This window comes from Ictalurus furcatus, chromosome 9 (assembly GCF_023375685.1).
Source record: "Ictalurus furcatus strain D&B chromosome 9, Billie_1.0, whole genome shotgun sequence".
In the NCBI taxonomy this organism is placed as follows: Eukaryota; Metazoa; Chordata; class Actinopteri; order Siluriformes; family Ictaluridae; genus Ictalurus; species Ictalurus furcatus.
The window spans coordinates 15,415,061-15,438,809 of record NC_071263.1 but is presented as its reverse complement, the minus strand read 5'-3'; the positions used below and the strand labels follow the sequence as shown (position 1 = coordinate 15,438,809).

The window sequence follows — 23,749 nt, the reverse complement described above, 5'->3', positions numbered from 1 at the left end:
TGTTCGCCGACCTCCTGTGAGCAACCCGCATTAAAAAGGCTTCATATGGGATATGACGGTGTACTGGGCCAAATGGGCGGAGACCGACAGGTGCACACAGACCGAACAAGTCCTAAGCAGTGGCTAGGTTAGTTCCCGCTAAACAATTTCTACTAAAACACAACAGATTACACACAGTCATAGGGCGACAGACAAATGTTTATTGTGTACAAACAACGCCACAAAAGTGCTATTAAGATCCATTTTACATGAACAGTTTTGTTTTTTACCATGGATGTGTAACTTGTCGTAATGTGTCCACGGAAATCCACCCTTAATGACTACTTCATACATGTAGGGCGTGGTAGTATCGTACCAGTTTTTTTTTTTTTTAATAAGTATCACAGTTCAGCGTGTGGTAGATACAGTATGTGCTTTTCCTCAGGACGTACTGAGACATGTGTTCTACACGTGACATCTGATGATTCGTAGTGATGACATTCTCTCAACAAGCACTTTTCTACCACTTCTATGAATGTGGAAAATGCAATAAAGTAAAGTGCAGACGAAATACAAGTCATAAATCATAATAGCTCGTCAAAGATGCATTTTATATGGACATTATAGATACAGTTACAGACTTCTTAGAAGCTCTTGTTATTTTACAGAGGTACACTTCTTTTTTTTTTTTGCTTCAAAATACAATACATCAGTAGAAAAATGTCCCACAGATTTATAGATGTAATAAAACCGAAGACGTCAGACATTTGACTCTCTGACATCCAAAGACTCCAACAGTGATCGACTACAACAGTGCAACAGGACGTCGGTAGATTCAGTCTCGGATACGGTCCCCTGTCGAGACTCTGCTGGGGTAGATGATGCAGACAATACATCACTCGTCTCTCCACCCCAGCAACTGCAATGTTTGACTGAGCAGGAATTTGATGGTTCCGCAGATGGGAATGTGGACTGACTGCATGTGTGCCTTGACAGACACCTGGCAGCTTCAACAGTCAATGGGCTGCAGATTGAAATCGCAGTGTGAGCATTATCTTGAATTGCTTGCTCATAGGATGGAGGATTACTCAAAATCCTGCTGTCCATTTGCTGAAACATTTCCTCACTAGACAAACGTCGGGGCTTCTGTGACACAAGGAAGTTCCTGTCGAGAGGCAGCAATTCAGGGAGAGTCTGGCTGTGGCGTAAGGCTTTCTGAGCACGTTTGCTAATGCCACCTCGAGAAAAGCTAATCTTAGTCCGAGAATTTGGAGTTTTCATTGATTGGGAACGTTTCTTGGTGGTCTCACCAAGTACACTCCCATGTGCCTTTGAACAGTTGGGGAAAGACAGTTTACGTTGGACGGCCAGTCTCTGATTGGAGGATGAAATAATAGGGGAGCTGGTTTGGATGGAGCTCTCTGAGGCACTGGACAAGGTGCTTTCTAGAGAACTAGAGGAACAGCATGAATAGTCTTTAGAAGTACGCTGGAAATGCTCACCTAGAGATGAAATATAGATGTTCTTATGCACGGTTAACAGCCTTTTGCCTGCCCCAAACAAAACACATTCGTCCGAAATCTGTTTTGTCAAATGATGTCCATAAAAGTCCATATCTGTGTGACTCCTGGTTAGGGCAGACTGGTTTCGATCACTTTTGTTGAAGACAATTGTTGGCTCAGAGCGCCTGCGAATAAAAGGTTTGCTAGTTTGTTTCCCCACCGCGTCAGGGGAGGAGGACACTTGAAAGCGATCCAGAGTTTTCTCTTCAGTGTCAGAATGGAAGGCGTGCATTTCTGTGTAGCTCCCTTGATACCCATCCATGTCAGGGTCATTGCTGTCATAGGCAGAATCATGATGGAGTGATAACAGTGAATCTGGCAGAGGAAACAAAGAACATGCTCTATAAATAAAAACAACTCTTTATTTAAAAATCTTATGTGAAGCAATTCAGATGTTTTTTTTAAAGAAAAGTATTTTACCATTTTTATCACTGAGTTCTTGCTCTTCTGGGGCCCCAAGAAGTGTTAGTGCATCCTTTCCAAATATTTCACAGCATTTATCAGTGAGGAACTTAGTCAGGTTTGAGACCTAAATGGTAACATGGTTGGAGTTAGTAACATACAAAACTAAACAACAGAACCTGTTAGAACTCACTTCAAAAACACACATGAGTTGATATTACTAATATGCAGACTATAACTAAGAATTACAGCATATCATGACAGCAGCCTACTCACATTTTTTTGCATTTCAAAGGTGTCACTTTGGAGCAAGTTGGGTGAAACACAAACAGCTAAACTGTTGGAATCCATCTTGTTTCTCTCCGTATTGGCGCTTATATGGTACAGCAAAACAATTAGATGTTTCAGGAGGACAATATTTGGCTCTGGAAGTGTATTAATCACCCTGAAAGAAATAAGTACAAGGGTAAGATTAAATTATGTTTGTTATTTGATACCCAAACCTAAATGAAAATTATGTCATTAATACTTCAATAATTCAAAATCAGACTTACAATTGGAGCTCAGTGCACCTTTCATGTAAATCCTGCTTTTTCATTGCTGTCATCCAGGCCTGGTACCGATCCACAATTAGCAAACTGCCAGGCAGGTGCCTCAAGAAATCCTGCCATTCATTAAATTGGATTCAGGATATTAGCATACTTAGATATTACAACATGTGCTTAAACACAAAATAGATATGGCTATAACATCATTCCATATTTAAAGATACAATTTAACTTGTGTTACCTTGAGGAGATCAGCTAGTAAGATCACATGCTGATTTTTCAGATCCACTTCCACTTCATTGTTGAGCTGCTCCTTTATCTCTTTCAGAGCCCTGGCATTACCAGCTTTCCTGAACACTCCTTCTGTTTGTGGGCCCTTTCTGCACAGCACTAAGAGAATCTCCTGAAGAACGATTGCATGGCAGAAAAAAAGGGAAGGGGTACATTTAAAAACTGCATATAATGTCTGCATACTGTATATAACTGCATATAATATAAACATACAAAAATACAAGCTCCAATTTTATGTTGTATTATCTGATGAATGGAGACATACCATAATGGGTTTTGGGGGATTGCCATTTTTTTCACAAACATCTGACAAAGCTTGTCCAAAAAGTGCCTTCTTTTGAAGCCAAGTAGCACAGCCAGGATCCATCTGTTTTTTTTGTACACGCTGAAAAAGGCTCCTCCAACGCTTTCGGTTGATATTGTCTTTCAAGGCAAATAAACAAACACAAACTTAATCTATGGATTCGTATATGAATTTAAAATGTAATAAGATCCAAATGAATTACACATTTACTGTATTGGTATGTTATCGTTTACAGCAGATCAGTTTGGTAAACTGTAAATACTGTTACAGTTTTCAAATGAATAAATAAATAAAAGTGAAGAGAAATCTTCATAACTTACCAGTGTGGATGGACTTTGTCAACTTGCTGTCATATGTTTGCTTAAGTTGGGGCAGTCCCATATTCAAATGAACCTGAAAGCAAAAGAGGGATCAGTTAAGAGAAAAGTACCAATATTCTAAGCTCTCTACTATACTAAGTGAATGGTAGTTAGTAGTTTAAAATTATATTTTAAATAAGTTTTAAAGACCTCCTCAGCCTTCTCAACTAAAAAAGATTAAAGATACATGTCACTGCAAGTAACAGAGAAGGACTGAGATTCCAGGGTGCATTCAATATGCAATTTTGTGAACAGGATTTAACCTTTTAGGTGTTTAGTTGATCAGTGGAACATGGTTCTTCACCATTATGTGCCCTATGTCATATGAAGTGCTGCATGCATAAGATGTGGAGTCCAAAATACTTACAGCTGAGGCTGGCATGATGAGTAGGTCCATGCTGTCCTCAGTCTGGGATTTTGTCTAAAACAAAAGAAGTACTTATCTTGTCAGTGAAATAACACAGAGCAAGGGAATCCAAACATGCACTACTCAAATTCCCTGATGTCATTAAGAGACAATAGGTATGTAGAATGGATGGCTAAAGGTAACTTACCACAACGTGGCCACTCAACACCTTCATCAGTGCACTGTGGTGTGATGTCTACAAAATACTCTAGTCTGTCAGTTTACCTGGGAAATAAAAATGAATAATGTGTTTAAATCATCAACATATATTGTTGGGATTAAATCCAAAACACACATTTTATTCTATGCTATCTAGACTTAAAGCATGGCATAATTAGATATAGAATATGTTATGAGTATATGACTCTGTATGTCTATATAATGTATTATGGCTGTCACATTGCACATTTAAAAAACAATTGTATGTATTACACTACATATGGTATTTGTGTATATGATCATATAATTAGACTGTATATAAACTTACAATTAGAATTATAAACATGACCATCAGATCCAATATAATTCACTTAAAAATACTACAATACTAAACTATTCTAGCAAATCAAACATAAACCTACACTGAAACTACTGTCACATTATAAGTTTCAATAAATCCAAACACAAACGAGTAGTTTTTCTCACCTCCTGAAAGCACCGGTCACTACGTCAATTCAAAAACAGTGAAAGCAGTTGTATTGACATGAGAGCAGCATGACACCAACACACGACTGAGACAGAATAACTTAGAGCGACCCACTGCACATTACAAAACTAAAGTGGGTGGGCAGAAAGGGAAATTCTGATGTGCAATGGAGACAGGAAGCAGCATCATGGACTCCCACTACCAACACCCCCTTTAGCTATGTAGGGCAACAACACATATGCTTGTGGGTGGAAAGTGTCACATGCATCATTATAACACGAGAGTAAACTAGTAGGTAACATATAGGTGAAATGGAGCAGTGGTATGCACGAGGTTTAATTCAAGAGTAAGTCTGTGGCTAACTCAAACGGCCAAGTTTAATCAAAAATAAAGAGAACATCTAAAGATATGAGTAGACTTATGACTTATCTTTTTCTAGTAACTCTAAATTAATCACAAACTAGAAAGCACACTCAGAAAAACATAACCGTTTAGTTTCTAAAGATGGACCATTTCTGTGTTTAAAAAAAACCCTGCCATCTATTTTACAGTAAAGATGTCTTTTTGGGATAATTATTTGCTGAGCAAGCATTTACTGTAATAGAACTTGTACAATGAATCATTATACTAGAGTGTACTGCTGTAGTGGGAATTTTTAAGAAACACAGAAAAATCATTGTGAGATTCAACTTTTGACAGTGCTTTGTTTTCACTGGTTTACTGTCATTTCACTCAGCCCCCATATTTTAGCCATGAATAATGAGTGAATTTGCCATTTCTTGTAATTGGCCAACAATCTGTCTAGCCTCCTACTAAGTACAGTCTCCATGTAAATTAGTTTCAGACCAGAATCTCTTTGGTTTAAAAAACACTGTGTGGGTAGATTAACCTGAGAAACTTCAGTACGCCAAAATACAAATAAAAAAGAAACTCTGGAGTGCAGTGTGATTGATTTGTGTAAATAATATCCCCAGTTCAGAAATAATTCACACAGACTTTTGCATTATATTGAGAAATAAAGTACCCAAAGTTCCAAACCTAAAAGCAGTTAAGGATTTGCAGTAGCATGTCCAACAGACTTTAGTAGTGTTCAATTTATAATATTACAGAAAGCCACTTTAGCAGTGAGTCACCAAACTTTCCCAGTCATGCACCACTAGTTAATGTGAGAGCAAAAGGATGCCTGTGAAGAAAATTAGGTAAATACACAAGTACAAAATATGTAAACATTTAAAAAAAAAAACAAAAAAAAACACATAAATGTACCATGTTTTTAATCACACAGGTGGGTGAACTATTTTCAATGACCTTCAAGGCACCCACCAGGGAAAAACCTACATAGTATATGCATCATTCGTTTACTCGAGTGTGGGCAGACAGACCACCAAAGAGTGTAAGGTTAATACCACCAGCCCCCATCCCCCAACCTCATACAGCACACTGGTGCTAGTAGACAAATAGCACTATATGATCCTAATTTTTGAATAACACAAAAAGCTCAGGAAAGGATTAAGAGAAGTCAAATGTTAGTGAATAAATAAGCAAAATTTTATTGTCTTTTCAAGCATTTCTTGTGTCCAGTGAACACCATATAATAGTCAAATGTTTATGATGATCATAACACACCAACAAATACCTCCTGTAAAGGAATCCTTCTGTAAAACTGTACGTATCAAATACATGTTCCATTAAGAAGGAGAATATAATTTTTCAGTAGCTATTTAAACACAAATGCCTGAACCATTCACACGTAGCTCTGAACTGGTGACATTGTCAAATGTATTACTGCATGTGTTACTGGTGCATGTATTACAATACCTTTGTATTCCGAAATGACCAGTCAGAGCAGACAATGTAAAAATGCTTGAACAATTTTAGTAGATACAATAATTGCCAAGATATAAAGATGAGAAGCTAAAACACAAACAAACAAACAAACAAACAAACCAGTAGAAATTTAATCGTTATAGATGCGATTCTCAGATACTAATCTTATCCCATGTGAAGAGAACTAGCATTAATCAATGTGAGATCTTTTAGCACTTACTATTGTACCAGCCTAAATGTTCTTTTTATCTAAGTATCAAAGCTCATTTCTGATGTTGAAATGAGGTTGATCCTCTGGTTTGAAATCTTCATTTGGGCTGCCATCTTCATTGAGAAGGCGTCTGTGTGTGTAGCCCACTATGGGGTACTTTGATTTGTATGTTCCAGTGAATACGCTCTCAAGGGACTCCAGCTCCTCCGTAGTAAGGGCCGTCTAACATCAGGAAAATGGGAGTTAAAGTAATTAATTAGCTTATAAACTCTACAGCAGACCACTGCATTGAAAATAGCTCATCAGCAACTCACTGTATCATGGGTCAGATCTTCAGGATTAAGGGACATTTTAGCCACAGCTCGGGTTGAGTCCTTTCCCACAAGGGCATTGTAAGGGGCACCTTTGCCATAAAAGTCTGTAAAACGACCAAAAATTGAATTTTATTCATTTCATTTATTTGAATGAAGCATAGTTAATCATACGAAGAGATCATACGAAGAAATTTCAGGTGGTGTATGCAAAATGAATAAGAAGTCATTGACTACATACAGACCCCTAAGAAATTATTGAAATGGCAAGGCCAATTAATTTGTTTGCGCTAAACACCAAAAACATTTGGGTTTTAGATCAAAAGATGGATACGAGACTAGAGTTTAGGATTTCAGCTTTTATTTCCTGGTATTTATATCTAGATGTGTTAAGCAACATAAAACATAGAACCTTTTGTATTAGACTACCTGATTTTTAGGTGAGCAAAAGTATACACTTAATATTTGGATGCATGTCCCTTATTTGCAATGACTGCATCAAGCCTGTGCCTCAGTGACATCACCAAATTGTTGGTTTCCTCTTTTGTAATGCTTTCCCTGGCTTTTACTGCAGACTCTTTCAGTTGTTGTTTGTTTCAAATGGTTTCTCCCTTCAGTCTCCTCTTCAGGGGGTGAAATGCTGCTACATTGGGTTAAGGTCTGGTGATTAACTTGGCCAGTCTAAAACCTTCCACATTTGCCCCCTGATAAAGTTCTTTGTTGAGCTGGCACTGTTTTGGATCATTGACTTGCTGCATGATGAAGTTCCTCCCAATTAAGTTGGATGCGTTTCTTTGTATATTAGCTGACAAAATGTTCCTGGAAACTTCTGAATTCATTCTGCTACTACCATCATGAGTTAAATCATCAATAAAGATTAGTGAGCCTAATCTCCAACAAGGGGATCAGGCCTCGTACCGGGCGACCGTCACTTGATGCTAAATTCTCAGCCATCATTCAACAGTTACAGAAGAGCCACGGACCCTCCCGCAAAAATCCATCTTTAGCCCTGGTCGAGCCCTCTCAGAACCTTTCCGTTCCAGTCAAGATGCATACAGAGCTTAGTTTGTCTAAACATGAAGAAAAAACAAGCACCCAGGCGCCTCAGCCACGTTTGCCTGCCACGAGAAATAAACCGAGGAAGTCCTTTAGAGAGAAGATGAACCCCAAAGCTTGGTGAACTTCTATAGTTATTTTATATCTTACCAAACACTCAAATCAATCATAAATTCCTTTTATCCTTACTTTTTCTCTCTCTACCCATTTCAACATAACTACAACTGTAGTTTATAATCAAACATTTTGGGCTACAGAACTGATAAATTACATCTTGCATATTTTCAAACCTAGCATACTGAAAATAAACAGAGACTTGGGACTTAACATTCCTTGTCATATAGTGTGCACTTTTGATAACTTGGCACATGGCATTGCAAGAATGCACATTAAGTATTTTCTTCATGTTGATTTACAGCATGCATGCATACATGCAGCCTGTATAGGTTATTTCAACATTTAACTTTGGTATAAGTCTTAAACTTTTTACTATTCATAGTAATAAGTAAAGGGAAAAAAAGTAACCATTAGCTACAAACATGTATAGACAGATTTTTAACATTTGCTCACTAATTAGTGATCCAGAAAAAGCCATGCAAGCCCAGGCCATGACACTCCCTCCACCATGTTTCACAGATGAGCTTGTATGTTTTGGATCATGAACAGATCATTTTTTTCTCCACACATTGGCCTTTACATCACTTTGGTAGAGGTTAATCTTGGTTCCAGAACTTTTGTGGCTCATTTCTGTATTTCTTTGTGAATTCCAATCTGGCTTTCTGATTCTTACTGCTGATGAGTGGTTTGCCCTCTACATTTCTGCTCTCAAAGTCTTCTTCGAATGGTGGGTTGCGATACCTTCACCCCTGCCCTGTGGAGGTTGTTGGTGATGTCACTGACTGTTGTTTTTGGGTTTGTCTTCACAGCTCTCACAATGTTTCCTTGGCTGACCCGTTCAGTGTCTGTTGCTCAATACACCAGCGATTACTTTCTTTTTCAGGACATTCCGAATTTCTGTATTGGCTGTACCCAATGTTTGGTCTGATTGATTTTCCATCTTTTCTCAGCTTCAAAATAGCTTGCTTTTCTCCCATAGACAGCTCTCTGATCTTCATTTTGGCTTATCCTTTTTAACAACAGATGCAGTCTTTACAGGTGAAACTGAAGGCTAAAACCTAGAGTAGATGTTCAGTGGTATTTATTGTTTAAACAATCACTCTAACAGGACACACCTATCAGTCACATGTTCCAATGTGGGACATGGTCTGATACATAGGTTGTCTGATACAAGATGTGCTACTTGCTATGTCTTTTAACACATCTACATATAAATAGCAGGAAATAAAAGATGAAATTCTAAACTCATTTCTCATGTTATCTTTTGATCTCAAACCCAAATGTCTTCAGTCTACAGCAAAAACAAATGAATTGACCGTGTAATATAGTTTCGGTGGGGACTGAAGGAAGCAGCACACTTCTGTACTATAGTGTTATATTATTAAGTACGATAGTATAGCGGTTGATTTAGGAGATGAAGCATGTGTACAACTGACGTTTGCCGGATGTAACGTCAAACACGACTCCCTTTATGGCCATGTAAATGGGCTGCCCGTCCTGAGGAATGTAAAAGCACAAGAAATTACATTTTGCAATAAGAAAAACTCTCACGAGATGTTGCGGCGGAAATCTACCTCACTTCCATCGTATCGTCTTAACTCTTCGTCGGTGAATAATCTCACAGGTTTTGACGCGGGTTTTACTTTTAATTTAGACTCATCCGCCAAACAGATGAAGATGAACGCAAAAACGGTAATAAGTTGCGACTGACGCATTATACAGGCTGTTTCCCTGGCTTGCAAACCTATCTACAGTGTGTCCGTATAAAATAAATCGACTCTTTTAATCTCAGAATAAGTTCCAGTGACGCCTTTGAATGCCACAGAAATAAAGTACAAAAGCATCGAAACCGTTTCGTCTGACACAAATGATGTCTTTCCCTTCGAAGGTGTGCATGGAAAGTTTTCTTTGTTGACAGTCCAAATTTCCGCTCTCCAGTAGGCTTTTGTTTTGAAACTGGAATTCGTGACCGGATGTAGTAGTAAATCTACGGTGGCGACATTCGCGTTGCTTCATTTATTGTTTATATTTTTTAAATCTGAAAGTACTGCTTAAACGCACATTACTGTACAAAACAGTATCTTTGAATCATCATCATTATTATTTAGTATTATTCCTCTGTAGTGGAAACAGCTGAACACTTACACTTTCGGTCTGTGTGCTTACATGCTTATCAGTGTATCAGGGCGTATTTGAAAATGTATTTCAAACAAATGTTTTCAGGAATAATCTGCATCCCCATATAACTCATAGAATATCTGGTGTATTTTTTTTATATTATTATTATTATTATTATTATTATTATTATTATTTCGGTAAATATGAGGCCCTCTTTTAATACGTGTCCATTACTAAAACTTGTTTGTTGACTTTTTTGAAGTACTTTACTTTCCTGCTCACGTGCTTATCATGTTGCGTGTTATTGTTTCTTGTTGTGTATATATTGACCCGGTAATTAAATATATATATGCACACTCTTTCCAATAACACACCTGTGTAGTACATATAGGCGCCCCACTGTTTTGCCCTAAACGTTTAGTTAGCAGTTGGGTTTTCGTTTCCAGCCCCAGGCGCTGTGATGTCACTGCTGGCGACGGAGCAGCTGAGAGACACCTTGTCGCCGTCCTCATGTGAAGTTACCGCGATATGTTAACTGATCCTCATGAGTGGCATCGCATGGACTGCACTTTAACATTGTTAAGCAAGTTGCCAGTAATACCGAAATCCGTGTAAAACACCGGGGCAGAAAATGCTACGAAAGGAGACATCCTGCTGCTACCAAGAGGTATGAAACAGACTGGAGTTTGAATATGATTAGATTAGATTAGATTAGACTGTGTACCCTGAATGCGATCGTTTAGTGGGTTAACAGAAATGTACCCCTGCATGTGTGGATTATGATGGGTGTTATAGTTCATCAATAGCTGATGGGTAATTGAATACGGGCTGCCTCGTCGTGTAGTCATGTGACAGCAGCTGACTTGCGTAAAAGTGCAAGGTTTTACGTACGCTTGAGACAATGCGGTTGTGGTCCAACGTAGCTACAGTCTCGGAAAACTAGTACTGACCTGTACCTTTCTTTGTCCTTAGGGTGGTACTGTTAACAATACATCTTTTATACTTTTAGGTCATATCTTTTATTTGGTAATGTGAATGTAGCATACCTTTTTTAAAAATAAATAAATAAATGATTTAACCCTTGTGTAGTCTTAACATTATGTATATGATATGTGTAAGGGTCAAAAATGACCCTGCCTTCACTAAACCCCTAAAATATAGTAGCTTAATTGACTTTTAAACCACAAATCTATTTTTCATGAAGAAACAACCTGTCATTCACCACAACAAGATGAACTTTGTGAATATCTGGGTTGTCTGTGTTCGCTGTACAGAAAGACTGCATTTATTCAGTGGACACCACTAGTTTTCTCTGCTGTTAAACACACGGGCAAGTCATTTTTGATCCTTGAGACAAGACAAGACAAGGATATAGGGTTTTGTATTATTAATGAGATTTGTATTGTAATGTTTTAAGGTGCGGGGAATGGTGACTTAGTGGTTAGCACATTCCCTCACTCCTCCAGGGTCAGGGGTTCAGTTCCCACCTACGCAATGCGTGTGTAGAGTTTGCAAGTTCTCCCCCGTTCTTCGGGGTTTCCTACACGTACAGTGGTTTCCTCCCCCAGTCCGAAGACATGCATTGTAGGCTGATTGAAATTTGCTGGCACCCCATCCTGGCTGTCCCCTGCCTTGTGTCCCTAGTCCTCTGGGATAGACTCCAGTCTCCCCATGACCCAGTATAGGATAAGCTGTGTAGGATAAAAAAATATACCCACTAATGGTTTGAAATAAAAAAGGTAGAAGAAAAGTGCAGTTTATTACCCCCTTTTTTTGAGAGTGTATCTACAAGCTGTGGTGTTGCTACATTTCACTCTTATTAATATATGTAAATGATGTTTATTGGCCATCATGCTACAGAATTGTTATATATTTCAAATATTCCTAATACAGTTTGACATGTATGCAAATAAATACATTTATGCACAGAAAAGCACACATGACATGGTGGTGTAATTTTATACATTTTAATACATACATAAATTCTAAGATATTGTAATAATTGGTATTATAATCTGAATGTTGTAGTTTAATGATGAGGATTGTGCACGAGTGTCTGCATCCTACCAGCACAATGGAGATGCTGACCAGGATCAAGGTGAAACCAACTGTGATGTCTTACCAGGTGTGGACATAGCCCTTTTCAATAAAATCTGACCTTAATACAACTGTAAAACTGGATGATGCTCTTTATTCTGTCTTTGCAACATGGATATATAGGAATCTTCCCTAATATTGGATCTTGTGTTTTTACAGATGTGGATGTTATGGACAGCAGTCCACACTCTACTGCGTTCAACAAAGCTTGTTTGAAAAATGTCTTCACAGTCATTCTTGTTCTCATCTACCTTCTGCTAACAACAGTGGCTGTATTTTTGGCCTACCAAACCATATCAGACTTCTTGGAGAAGCTCAATCATCCTGTAATGTCTGTGTCATACAAAGAGGTTGAGGAGTTTGCTCCCCCAGGTGGGGTCCATACACACAACATGGCTTTTGTGATTCACTACCTTGGTCCTTTAATAAAGATTTAGAAATTCAACAGCACTGTGGTATGAGGTTGCGTAATACAGTGCTGTGAGACAGTATCCTGTTTTCTTTTGTTTTTGTGTATATCTCATACTAAATTGTTTCAGAAATTAAAACAAAGGCAACCTGAGTAAACACAAAATACAGCTTTTAAATTATAATGTTATTTAATGAAGGAAAAAAGTTATCCAATACCAACTGGGCCTGTGTGAAAATTTATTTGCCCCCTAGTTACTAATTCCCCAAATCTATGAAACTGCATTCATAATGGGGTTCAGCTGGACTAGACACAATCAGGCCTGAATACTGCAATCCCTGTTCAATCAAATCTACACTTGAATAGAACTTTATCAACAGCATGACGTTGGTTAAAATCTTACCTAGTAACACACTAGACCGAAATTCCAGAAATAATGAAGAAGGTGATTGAAATACATCAGTCTGTGAAGGGTTACAAAGCTATTTCAAAGGCTCTGGGACTCCAAAGAACCATAGTGAGAGCCATTTTCTCCAAATGGAAAAAACTTGGCACAGTACAGTAGTGAAGCTTCCCAGTAGTGGCCAACCTTACAAAATTCCTCCAAGAGCACAGCAACTACTCATCCAGGAAGTCACAAAAGAGCCAAAGACAACATCAAAGGACCTACAGGCCTCTCTTGCATCAGTAAGGTCATTGTTTATGACCCCACTATCAGAAATGGATTCCACAGAAGAGTGGTGAGGTGAAAACCACTGCTAACCCAGAAGAACATTAAGGCCCGTCTGAATTTTGCCAAAACGCCTTGATGATCCTCAAACTTTTTGGGAGAATGTTCTGTGGACTGATGAGTCAAAAATGGAATTGTTTGGAAGACAGGGGTCCCGTTACATCTGGTGTAAACCAAACAAATTCCACAAAAAGAACATGATACCCACGGCCAAGCATGGTGGTGGAATTGTGATGGTGTGGGTATGCTTTGCTCCTTCAGGGCCTGGACAACTTGCAATAATTAATGGAAACCTGAATTCTGCTCTCTACCAAAAAATCCTAAAGGAGAATTTTCTGTCTTCATTCCGTAAGTTGAACCTCAAGTGCAACTGGATTATGCAGCAAGACAATGATCCAAAGCATAGGAGTAAGTCCTAGTCCTAGAAGTAAGTGAAAGCCTGATGTACAGTTATCAGAAGCGTTTGGTTGCAGTTATTGCTGTTAAAGGTGGCACAAACAGATTTTAATTTTAAGGGGGTAGTTAGTTTTTCATATTGGTGATTGGTGTTGGATAATGTTTTTTGCTTCCATAATTAAAAAAAAAAAATCAAAACTGTATTGTGTGTTTAATCAAGTTCCTTTTGTGTTATTTTGTATTTAGTTTGAAGATATAAAACAATTTAGTATGAGCTACACAAAAACAGCACTGTATGTGTAAATGGTTGCATATGTGTAAATGCTCTTTTTTCCTCTGCAGGAATTGCACTGTATCCAGGGAAAGCTCGGTTATTAAGCTGCCGGCACCACTACCACGATTATATTCCCTCTCGTTTATTGATAGGGCAGATGGAGGACAGTGACTGTGTAATACAGAACGTTATTTATAATGACCCATACACAAACCATACGAAAGTAAGTTTCCACTGTACTAGCGATTCCCTTTTATGTAATATTTTTTTAAAAGTCATGTATGGACCACTGCACTGTGTAGTTTTATTTGCAAGAAAACTTGTTCTAAAAGACACCAAATCGTTGTTGATGGTGTTCTTCTTTTAATGAAATATTGGCTTGCAATGTTGTTCAGTGTGTTGCAACTGCCTTCCAAACATGTCTCATCCTGTTTATTTGGCATGTGTCTTCTGTAATGAGTGACAAGTGATGTATTTTTTTGGCATGAGTCTCTCTACATGTGTATGTAACACTGCATAAAACATTCACATACTCTATACAAAAAAGTTCAATCTAAAACCCTTAAGGTTTCTTTGATTATCTCTTTGGTGGAGCCCTTAAAGACTATAAGTTTAAAGAGTTCCAAGAGTTCAGCTCTTGAAGGATTCTTTTTCTAAGAGTCTAGATCCAGTGTTCTCAATTCTGGAGAGTCACTGTCCTTGTCACTATCATGTTTTCATAAAGCTGCGTAAAGTTAACTGCTAGAAAGTCTGATCAATGTGATGCCCAGTCTACCATTTACTAATATTTGCTTGTGCTACAGACTTTTTGGGAAACTCAGCTCTGTATAATTTAAAGTTTTCTTTGAAACCTTCTAAGAAAAAGCTTGTTTACTTACCTGATGAACTAGGTGTGTGCAAGGCATCATGGAAACTGTATTAATAACATGTTATGTAATATAAATGATGTGCTGTATAAGCAAGCCCTGGTGGTTGAAGGTCCAACAGATGTCAGGAACCGAGAGCTCATATTTCTACAGTTCAGTCAGAATGAAACTGAAGAGGACTTCAGTGCCATCAGTTACATGCTGTTTGCCCAGTTCAGTGATCTGGTTAAAAGGTAAAGATACTTTCTGCAGTGTGCACCAATATCGCCTTGTCTGATTCCTTCTGTTTTGAATAGTGTTTAGGAAAACAGTAGTAACATGTAATACAACTGTCCTCTGGCCACCAGCTCAGATAAAGCTGTATTCATGAGGGACTGTGAGAAGAACTACTCAATGTGGACTTTCTCCGGTGGCTTTCGTACCTGGGTCAAAATGTCTTTGGTACGGACATCTGGGAAAGGAAACGAATCTGTCGAATTCAGACAAGAGGTAGGCTTTTTTTTTTTTTTTAATGTTCCTTCAATCATAGTTTCCCGCCTTTAAATGGTAGTGTTACATTGTGGTATAATCTGTACAAAATTTTGCAGTCAAGTGTGGTGAAGTACAATGACAAGAGGCCTCCACAAAACCAAACTGATGAGCTTTTCTTTATTGTCTTTCAATGGCGAGATCCATTTATACAACAAGTCAAAGATGTAAGTAGGAGACTCATGTTTTCTATATCATACTGATAATGGTAGTTGTTCTGTTTAAAGGTGGGAACTGTCATGACAACTAAAATTTACTAAATCCCACACCAGTAATCAATTGAATCTTCCTTTTGCCAACAGATCGTCACAGCAAACCCATGGAACACCATAGCCATTCTGTGTGGGGTCTTGATGGCTCTTTTTAAAGCTGCCAACTTTACCAAGCTGAGCATTAAGTGGATGATCAAAATTCGCAAAAGACACTTACGAGCAAAAATTAGGGAAATGAACCAAATTAGCTGACTGACAATTAATAGCTGTCTATTGTCCAACGTTCACTATTCACTTTCAACACTTTCAATGTTCACCAAAGGGATTTTAATGTTAATGAGAACATTTTAGTTTTTATAACTAATTTCAACATAACAGTGAATGATTATTTTTATTGAATCAGTATTTTATTACTTGACATTTCAGAATGACTACTGACATTATTTTGAATATTAATACTAAAGTTCTTTGCACAAGGGCTGGATGAGAGTATATCAAACTGGCTTTGGCAATGTAGAGAATCTTCTACAATTCTTCTCCAGTCTCTTCTCGGAAACATTCATGCTAGATGCTGCGTCATCTTATTTCAGTCGTCTATGCAGCAAATACAACATGGATTTAGGGCTGGATCTCTGAAAGCAAAGAATCTGTTGTTATTATTAGTGTGTCACTGTTGTCGAGATTATTGTGACTCTCATTGTTATTTGTGACCAAATCCAGTTGCAACATAATTTGAAATGTGCTCGGAGAGCTGCTTGATTTTAAACAATGAGAAAGGGGAAATGTATTATGTTTCTGTTTTGTCTGTTACTATTTCTGTACTTGTATGACTGTCCATTTTAAAACAGCAAACATTTATTTGGCTGACATACGTTATTTGGTCAGTGACAAACAAAGATGTTCCTGTGACATGTAAAGAGTACTTATGTGATTCCATGCAATCCCGTGAACACACACAATGTTGAATTTACAATTTGTATTAAGACAATATGGATTTGTACACATTCTTTCATTCAACAGTAAATAAGAGAAAGGAAAACTTAACACCATTAGCTGTGCTTTATGACTGCTTAAGTTTACATCTGATTCAGATTACTAAGTTCACACGCTTTTAAAGCACTTTCATCAAACCGTGTTTGTCGAGTGCGTCTTTAAAACTTTTATTTAGGGACTGTTATTTTGAAAGCTGTGTGTTTGGTGGACATTAAAGAAAAAGAAAAAGAAACACATCTCGGGGTAGGTGAGCGTTTATTATGGGCAAAAAAAGTTTTTAAAATAAACAAATGCGAATTCAGACGAAGTGTAAACTCCGCTTAAATTAAGAGGTATTTATGAAAAGCTATCATCTCATCCGCGTGTTTGTCGCGCGTGCAGTTCCGGTTGGCTAAGATGCACAATGTTTGTTCAGGGAGCTAGCGGTATTATTCGCTATAACCTAGTTTTGACTAAAACCTCGTACATTTCGCAAATTTGATTTAGCTTGTTTACATGGTATGGGCTTCTCCTTTCTTTTTTTGAATCGGCTTATTTTGAATTTTATTTATCTAGATAAGTAGCTAACCTGGTGTTTATATTCTCAGTGTAGCATTAGCTTTACTACATAGCTCAGTAGTATGTAGAGTGCATCTCGGGTTATTATTGCGTAGAAGTGGGCGTGTAATAAACTCTCTTATTTAATATAACTTCATGTTAGTTAATGCAAAATCGGTCAGATCTCCATCAGTTAAACAAAAAAAAAGATGTGCACTATTAGAATTTAAAAATCAATTAATTATCACTCTCCAGGCGTAAAAATTAATATTTAATAGTTGTCTTTATCATCTACTTCTCTTTGGAGTAACAGCTATAATGCCTAAAGCTAACAACATCTTAAAGCTGGTGTTTTCATTTCCGTCATGATTTTATCATTATATAAGTTTCCCATCATGCTGTAGAAGAGAGAGCTCTGAGTAAGATCACGTCTCGAGACAGAGATTACATTACATTTCCCTTATATTGGATTATTATTATTGTTATTATTATTGTTGTTAACGTTCCAGGTTACACACCTTTACACTGATTTCGACCCTTATTCTCAGTGTAGCACTGAAGAGGTCAAATGAGGATGTTTACCCCTTTCTCCTTTGATAATCAATGTGTAAGGACTGAATATATGCCAAAATATTCACAGTGACCTTCTCTCTGGTTACTGGGTGTGTTTACAGAAGACTAGAAGTGCAGAATAAAGCTATTGCACAAAACTACACATTTATAACAGTGTGATTTTTATTATTAACTCACAGTAGTGACACAGAATATGTCCCCTCTAACCTACACTTCAATATATATAATATATATACATATACATACATATATATAAAAGACAAGTTTCCCTGAGTAAATTTGATGTTTAATAACGATAAAAACTCCAAACAGATCTGAGCATATTATACAACGCATTTAACATAAGTCACATACAATAGATTAGACACTCTGGAATAAAAGGGTAAGGAGAATAATGATGGCTCTAAATATCTGTTGCAGGCTTGGCAAATTATATCCTGTGTTTCTGATTTATTACAATTTCTGTTTAGGAACATATCTTTTGAACTTTTTCAATTTAAAAAAATATATATAATGCCAGTATCTGAGCTCTGAGCATCGGATGATACGTGTTACTTATCTGATACTGACATCCTCTTAGTAATCGAACGTCTCTCTGCAAAGGTCTGTAAATTAGTTACGTGAAACTTTAGAGATCAAATGGCAGTGTGCTTTAAAACTACTTGTGTGTTCACACACGATATGTGTGGCGTGTCATTCAACCTTGCATGCATTCACATAATAAAATATGTTGTGAATCAGATCCTATTGCGATCCAGCATTTTCAGCTTGTATCAGTCCCAATACAGATACTCTGTATCAGAGTGGTATATCTTTAATAACTTGGCATTTTTTATTTTATTTCAAAACGTTTTGCCTTCTTGTGACTCATGGAGAAATTAAAACTTCAGGACTAGATGAGAGGTCATGTGGTACATTGAGTGTTGGGTGTATTTATGCTGTAACGGGCACCGTGTGACCTGCCGTTTGAGGAGTTTTCCAGAACACACTCCAGGGTATTAAACTTGCCCAGACACAGTAGTGATCTGCATTTAGCCCAGTGAGCAGCGTACACTACCATGACATTTATGCTGGCAGTGGTGCTTGAGACACTGACCTCTTGAAGCCTTTCCAGCTTCATGCATAGTGCCGTGTATTCTAAGTCTGAGCTGACTCCTTATACATGTGTTGAATGTGTTGATGTATAATTAGGTAGATAAATAAGTCATAGTATTTGCTGTACAAGCAGAAGACTGAGAACGGGCTCCTTTCCTTGAATTTGTTTACTTCGAGCTAACCATTACTAATACCTTGTATAACCACTGTAAATGCAAATATTTGAAAAGTAGTGTGACCTAATAATAACTGCGGGTACTTACAATTTAACAGCTTGCTTTTGCTCAGACAATTTTATATGTTATTAACATAATTTCATCTTTCCATATATGCAGCACATATCTGTTATGGGCTAAAATAGACTATCGCCACCATCATGGGGAAAACCCAGACCTGCATTTTGTGTGACATCGTCTACAACTCCAGACAGGTGATGCTAGCTTCTTATTTGTGCATCTTCTTTCCCATCCCCATAGATAATACCTACCTGTGATTAAGTTAATGAGATGAACAAGCTATTTTTGAATTTCTAACATTTAAGTGGTTCAATTTCACATGAACAGATGGGTGACAAATTAAAAGATAAACCAGTGTATCCGTTATGCTATTAGAGGTATTTTGCTGGTATGTTTTGGATCTACTTGTCTCCTTAGAGGGAAGAGTCACTTCAAATCAATACAAAGTTATTCAGATTGATCACCTTTATGATGAAACATTTCTAGTCTCTCTAAATCACATACTGTGGCCTTTGCAGTCACCAGGTCTTAATACAGTTGAACTTATGGGAGATTTTATACAGACATGTTAGCGCTCTCTAACATCATAATCAAAACACTGACAGTGAAAATATCATTTGGAAGAATTATGTTCATCTGTCCAGTACAGTTCCAGAGACTTAATAATAAGACGCCTTCTGTTGGTTTTTGCTTTAATTTGCTCACCCATCTGTATGAATTACATCATCAACCAGTTTTTCCACACATCCACTCCAGCTGTGTAAAGTTTTCTAAATGATCTGGACGTCTGTTTTAAATAAAGCAGCTGGGTATAGACCAGCTGAAGCTAAAGCTTTATTAAGTTCTGACCTTTTCCTGATGTCTCCTGTTTTCCCCAAAAGGAGATGAATGAGCATATGAGAAGTATGCTGCATCATCGGGAGCTGGAGAACCTTAAAGGCCGGTGAGTGACTGCATTTTTATACTGTGTCATGTCAGGAGTTTCACACGGCAACGAATATTGTATATACTTCTTCCAGATAGCTATAATGAATGAGGGTTTGTTTTTTGCCCTGTATGCTTAAATTACGTTTGCAGTCAACTCCATGAATATTGGCAGCCTTTAAGTTAATGGGGGAAATTATTGTACTAAAGAAAGCATCACACACAGTGACAATTTTCACTCAGGTAATTGAAGAAACATTCTTCTAAGACAAAATCACTCATGATCTTTTTTAGTTAATGGTATTTTCTCTCAAAAACAACAAAATGTACAATGTTTATTCCCGCAGCAAATATTGGTAAATTGATAAAATTATCCATTAGAAGCCAAGTGGAGTTTTTATGCAAAGAGTTTTTACCTTGTTGATTTTAGTTATTTTTAATAACCAGAGCATCGTTACTTAATGTCAGGTGAATATAAATTGCTAAAACAGTTTTACTGCAATGAATTTGTATCCTGCATCTGCTGTGAAACGCAAACTGGGTGCTACAGTGGACACAAATTCGCCATCTGAGAAACAAAAATATTTAAAGGATTGTGAACATTAAGAACCTGACTGCATTCACTGTCCACCTATCCTGAGTCTTCTCCTATAGTGTTTGATCAGATTTGAGAATGCAGAGCAGAGAGGAGACTCCCTATACACATAGTACATATAATATATAGTCTCTCCAGATCCTCCAGGGTCCTAAGTACTGTCTTATGGATTGTCCTTTTCTGCTCACCCCACAGTTTTCAAAGGGGTTCCGGTCAGGGGACTGGGATGGCCATGTCAAAAGCTTGATTCTGTGGACGCTGAGGCATTTTATGTGGATTTAGATGTATGAATTGGATCATTGTTCTGCTGGAAGCTATTTTATTTATGCGTTGCTTTTTTTTGTGACTCATTTTTTTTATATATTTTTTTTAGAAAAATTATATGTACAACAAAGTCCAAAATCTGCCCAGAATCATGAAATGAAAAAGAAGAAAAAAGTCATTATTATCGACAAAACACCCATAATAATACTCATAACCAAAGTAACATACAGAGGGGTACCAAGTACAATTAAAATCTCAAAAGGTCTGGTAGAGCCTCAATAAGGTCTAACCAAAATTGTATTGTCCTTCTGTTGACGCCTTGTTTATGCATTGCTTGATTTATGAAGTTCAGCACACCTTTGTCTAATTTCATGTGTGTATTCTATAAACGTCCCCTTGTTGATGTATGACTAAGGGAATTTGGCTTCATGGGAGCATGCTTTAGATATCATTTTGTTCACAAGAATTTCTAACAGTGCCAATAATTGTGACAGACAGTTGTGTTAGATTTATATGTCTACTGTGCGATTATGTTAATACCTTTTTTTATCCATCTTTATCAAGGGTGAAAATAATTCTGGAGCTGTCTGTATTCTTGAAAATACATACTTTTATTTATGTATTTTTCAGTAAAACACTGTAAAACATAATTAACCATATCGTTAAGGTTATTTTTAAGGTTAAAATACCATATTGCATGTGGTGTTAATTTTTCTTCATTTACATTAGGATGGCAATAATTCTGGGGTTGACTATACATCTTATGGGTACTGAATATTTTACTTAGTCCTTTTGTTATTCTTTACATGTGGCATGGAAAAAGCTTGTTGTAGTTGGTGGTAACTGTAGTTAGGCACGTGTTGTCTCCAAAAGGACAAACTGAAGCGGCTGCCATAGCACAAGAATATATATATATATATAGGCACTTTGGAATCGACACGCAAGACCAGCACAGAGCAACAGTGTCCCTCATGTGACTGTTATGTAGACCACTGGAATGTGAAAAGTGAGACTGGAACAGAGGAAAAGCAAATGACCTTGAGAAAATGACACTCTGGCTAAAACACAAATACCACTTTGTTATTGTTTTCTGCAAATTTGTGCATAACTATTTTAAAATATAATATGTAACTGCATGTGTGAAGTTTCCTTACAGAGTAAAGAAACAGATTTAAAGGGATAGTAAATAACTTATGGGTTGTTTTTTTTTATTTTTTAAGTGCACAGTCTTTAGCCTGATAAATCTTCAGTACTGTTTTAATGGCACTCTGCCCTGACCCAGTTTTTGGTGGGATAGGTCAATTGTCTGTAAGACAACTCTCTTTTAGCTCACAAGCCTGGCATTTGGGAGTGGAGCTGTGGTAGGGAGTGGGGGTTTGCTACAGACAGCTGCCTGCAGCTCATATTACAGCAAATGCTGGAGAGACCCACCCTGGTGCTGCGCTTCAGAACTAAGAAATGAGAGAGAGACAGGGAGGGAGGGTGTGGGAGTGCAGAAACTAAAGTGGTCTGCTTGTTAGGCGTTCACTGCAGAGCGCAGCAGACACCATCGTGACGGCGTGCGAGGGCACGGCTGCAACAGAGAGGGTGCTGGCCTCTCGTGAGCTCCAGGCTCCATTTCTGGTGGCGAAAACATCATGACAAAGGCCCACTTCTTGCCAGAGGCACCTTCCCATATCCATGCTTCTCCAAGCATGAAATGAAGCTTTGAAAACCTCCTACAAGATCAGGAAGATTCAGCTGTTTTTCTTTATGTTTTTGGTACATTAGCACAAGAATAAGTCAGTTTGCCTCCTGATCATTTAAAGTGATTTTTTTTTTTATTTCATTGGATTTTTTAAAAAAAATTATTTTGATTATTTTTACGTTTGGGGAAGTTCTCTCTCTTTTTCTTCAGAAGCATAAGGCTATGCTTCTTTCCCAAGATTAGCCGGAAAGAAAAGTCAAGGCCTAAGTTGTCCTCCAGCCACCTGGCATCCACTTTTGCAAGCAGTTAGCCATGCCTGAGGGTAGCATTCATCGGCCACTGTCCCCTCTCCTTCCCAGGGACTGTGGGCACGAGTGCCGGGCATGTGGGGTCACTGTGGTAAGCCTGACAGAGTATGCAGATCACATCTCCAGCTCCATGCACAAGCAGCGTGTGGAAGCCCATGACCACCAGATATCTAAAGCAGACCAGAATGAGGACTACTTTGATAAAGAGATGGTGGAGCTCATTGAAAAACGAAAAGAGTTCATCAGGTAAAGTTGTTTATGTATAACTGGATCCCTGCAATTAGTTAATAATTTATGACTATTTAGGACCAGGTATGCTATGAGGGCATTTAGCACAGTAAATATTTTTGGCCTTTCTTTGAGGCATTCCATTAACTCAGGTGTTTTGGCATAGTATAGATTATGTATCAAAATGTACTGACTGTTCTTGGACAGGATCAGTAGTCTGAATTAACTCAAAATATTCATTTAGTTCTTTAAAAAAATTGTTTTATATACATATTCATGTCCTACATATGTTTAGCTCTATTTTAAACTGAACTACAAGATGGAGTCATGTATCATCAAGCCTAAATCAGTCATCAGTGCTCACTCTCACTCACCCTTTCCCTTCACTCTGGCCAACTAGAACAGATTATGTACCGCAGTCAATGAATAACCAAACATGTAAACTGAGACCCCATAATTCTCAAAATGCTGATATTTATCTTGCAATAAAGTAACCAAACAGTGCGTGATACACCTGAACTAAATGGTCAGAAAGTGAATGGAGAATTATTTTGTTAGATCAGAGTTAATGAAGCTTTGTGATACTTTAGTAAGCAGCAGTTGTTCATTCAAGTTTGTGCTTTCATTGAATAGTTTCATTGAATAACTGTAGCCAATAAA

The 23,749-nt window shown here is 37.6% G+C and overlaps 4 protein-coding genes across 6 annotated transcripts in view; 2 read left to right on the top strand and 2 right to left on the bottom strand.

Annotated features, from left to right (window-relative positions):
• Positions 1-107: 107 nt before the first annotated feature.
• Positions 108-5,009, bottom strand: tagapa (T cell activation RhoGTPase activating protein a). The gene is made up of 10 exons (XM_053633547.1): positions 4,497-5,009; positions 4,000-4,076; positions 3,813-3,866; positions 3,407-3,479; positions 3,048-3,205; positions 2,733-2,894; positions 2,498-2,607; positions 2,220-2,388; positions 1,962-2,070; positions 108-1,856 (listed from the first exon to the last, which is right to left on the bottom strand). Exons 2-10 carry the CDS (start codon positions 4,024-4,026, stop codon positions 739-741), a joined length of 1,980 nt encoding a protein of 659 aa, XP_053489522.1. The 5' UTR covers positions 4,027-4,076; positions 4,497-5,009; the 3' UTR covers positions 108-738.
• A 1,014-nt stretch (positions 5,010-6,023) lies between these two features.
• nenf (neudesin neurotrophic factor) lies at positions 6,024-9,947 on the bottom strand. Its single transcript, XM_053633552.1, has 4 exons — positions 9,594-9,947; positions 9,456-9,516; positions 6,850-6,953; positions 6,024-6,757 (listed from the first exon to the last, which is right to left on the bottom strand). The coding sequence occupies exons 1-4, from the start codon at positions 9,732-9,734 to the stop codon at positions 6,581-6,583; spliced, it is 483 nt and encodes a 160-aa protein (XP_053489527.1). The 5' UTR covers positions 9,735-9,947; the 3' UTR covers positions 6,024-6,580.
• Positions 9,572-15,903, top strand: pacc1 (proton activated chloride channel 1). 2 transcript variants are annotated; one of them, XM_053633550.1, is made up of 9 exons: positions 9,572-9,711; positions 10,584-10,804; positions 12,166-12,262; positions 12,394-12,606; positions 14,112-14,266; positions 15,003-15,142; positions 15,257-15,398; positions 15,497-15,604; positions 15,740-15,903. In XM_053633550.1, the coding sequence occupies exons 2-9, from the start codon at positions 10,769-10,771 to the stop codon at positions 15,899-15,901; spliced, it is 1,053 nt and encodes a 350-aa protein (XP_053489525.1). In that variant the 5' UTR covers positions 9,572-9,711; positions 10,584-10,768; the 3' UTR covers positions 15,902-15,903. The 2 variants fall into 2 exon arrangements, with proteins under 2 accessions (XP_053489525.1, XP_053489526.1); XM_053633551.1 differs by lacking the exon at positions 9,572-9,711 and adding an exon at positions 10,001-10,171.
• A 930-nt stretch (positions 15,904-16,833) lies between these two features.
• znf106a (zinc finger protein 106a) overlaps positions 16,834-23,749 on the top strand; it is a 20,426-nt gene continuing 13,510 nt past the window's right edge. Inside the window, exons 1-4 of one of the 2 annotated variants that reach the window (XM_053633543.1) lie at positions 16,834-16,885; positions 19,183-19,277; positions 19,965-20,026; positions 22,913-23,107. In XM_053633543.1, the coding sequence (XP_053489518.1) occupies positions 19,224-19,277; positions 19,965-20,026; positions 22,913-23,107 (311 nt within the window). In that variant the 5' untranslated portion in view covers positions 16,834-16,885; positions 19,183-19,223. Of the gene's footprint in view, positions 16,886-16,954; positions 16,975-19,182; positions 19,278-19,964; positions 20,027-22,912; positions 23,108-23,749 lie in introns of those variants that run through there. The other variant, XM_053633544.1, reaches the window with a different exon arrangement.

Bases quoted from the DNA above. Each gene is read 5' to 3' on its own strand.
- pacc1 (XM_053633550.1), top strand. From the start codon at position 10,769: ATGCTACGAAAGGAGACATCCTGCTGCTACCAAGAG. The intron at 12,263-12,393 runs GTGTGGACATAG...GTGTTTTTACAG, and splicing joins CAACTGTGATGTCTTACCAG to ATGTGGATGTTATGGACAGC. The intron at 15,399-15,496 runs GTAGGCTTTTTT...AAAATTTTGCAG, and splicing joins CTGTCGAATTCAGACAAGAG to TCAAGTGTGGTGAAGTACAA.
- tagapa (XM_053633547.1), bottom strand. From the start codon at position 4,026: ATGAAGGTGTTGAGTGGCCACGTTGTG. The intron at 2,071-2,219 runs GTGAGTAGGCTG...GTTACCATTTAG, and splicing joins CCTTTGAAATGCAAAAAAAT to GTCTCAAACCTGACTAAGTT. The intron at 1,857-1,961 runs GTAAAATACTTT...TTCCTCTGCCAG, and splicing joins AGAACTCAGTGATAAAAATG to ATTCACTGTTATCACTCCAT.
- nenf (XM_053633552.1), bottom strand. From the start codon at position 9,734: ATGCGTCAGTCGCAACTTATTACCGTTTTTGCGTTCATCTTCATCTGT. The intron at 9,517-9,593 runs GTAGATTTCCGC...TACATTCCTCAG, and splicing joins GACGATACGATGGAAGTGAG to GACGGGCAGCCCATTTACAT. The intron at 6,758-6,849 runs GTGAGTTGCTGA...TCCTGATGTTAG, and splicing joins AAGATCTGACCCATGATACA to ACGGCCCTTACTACGGAGGA.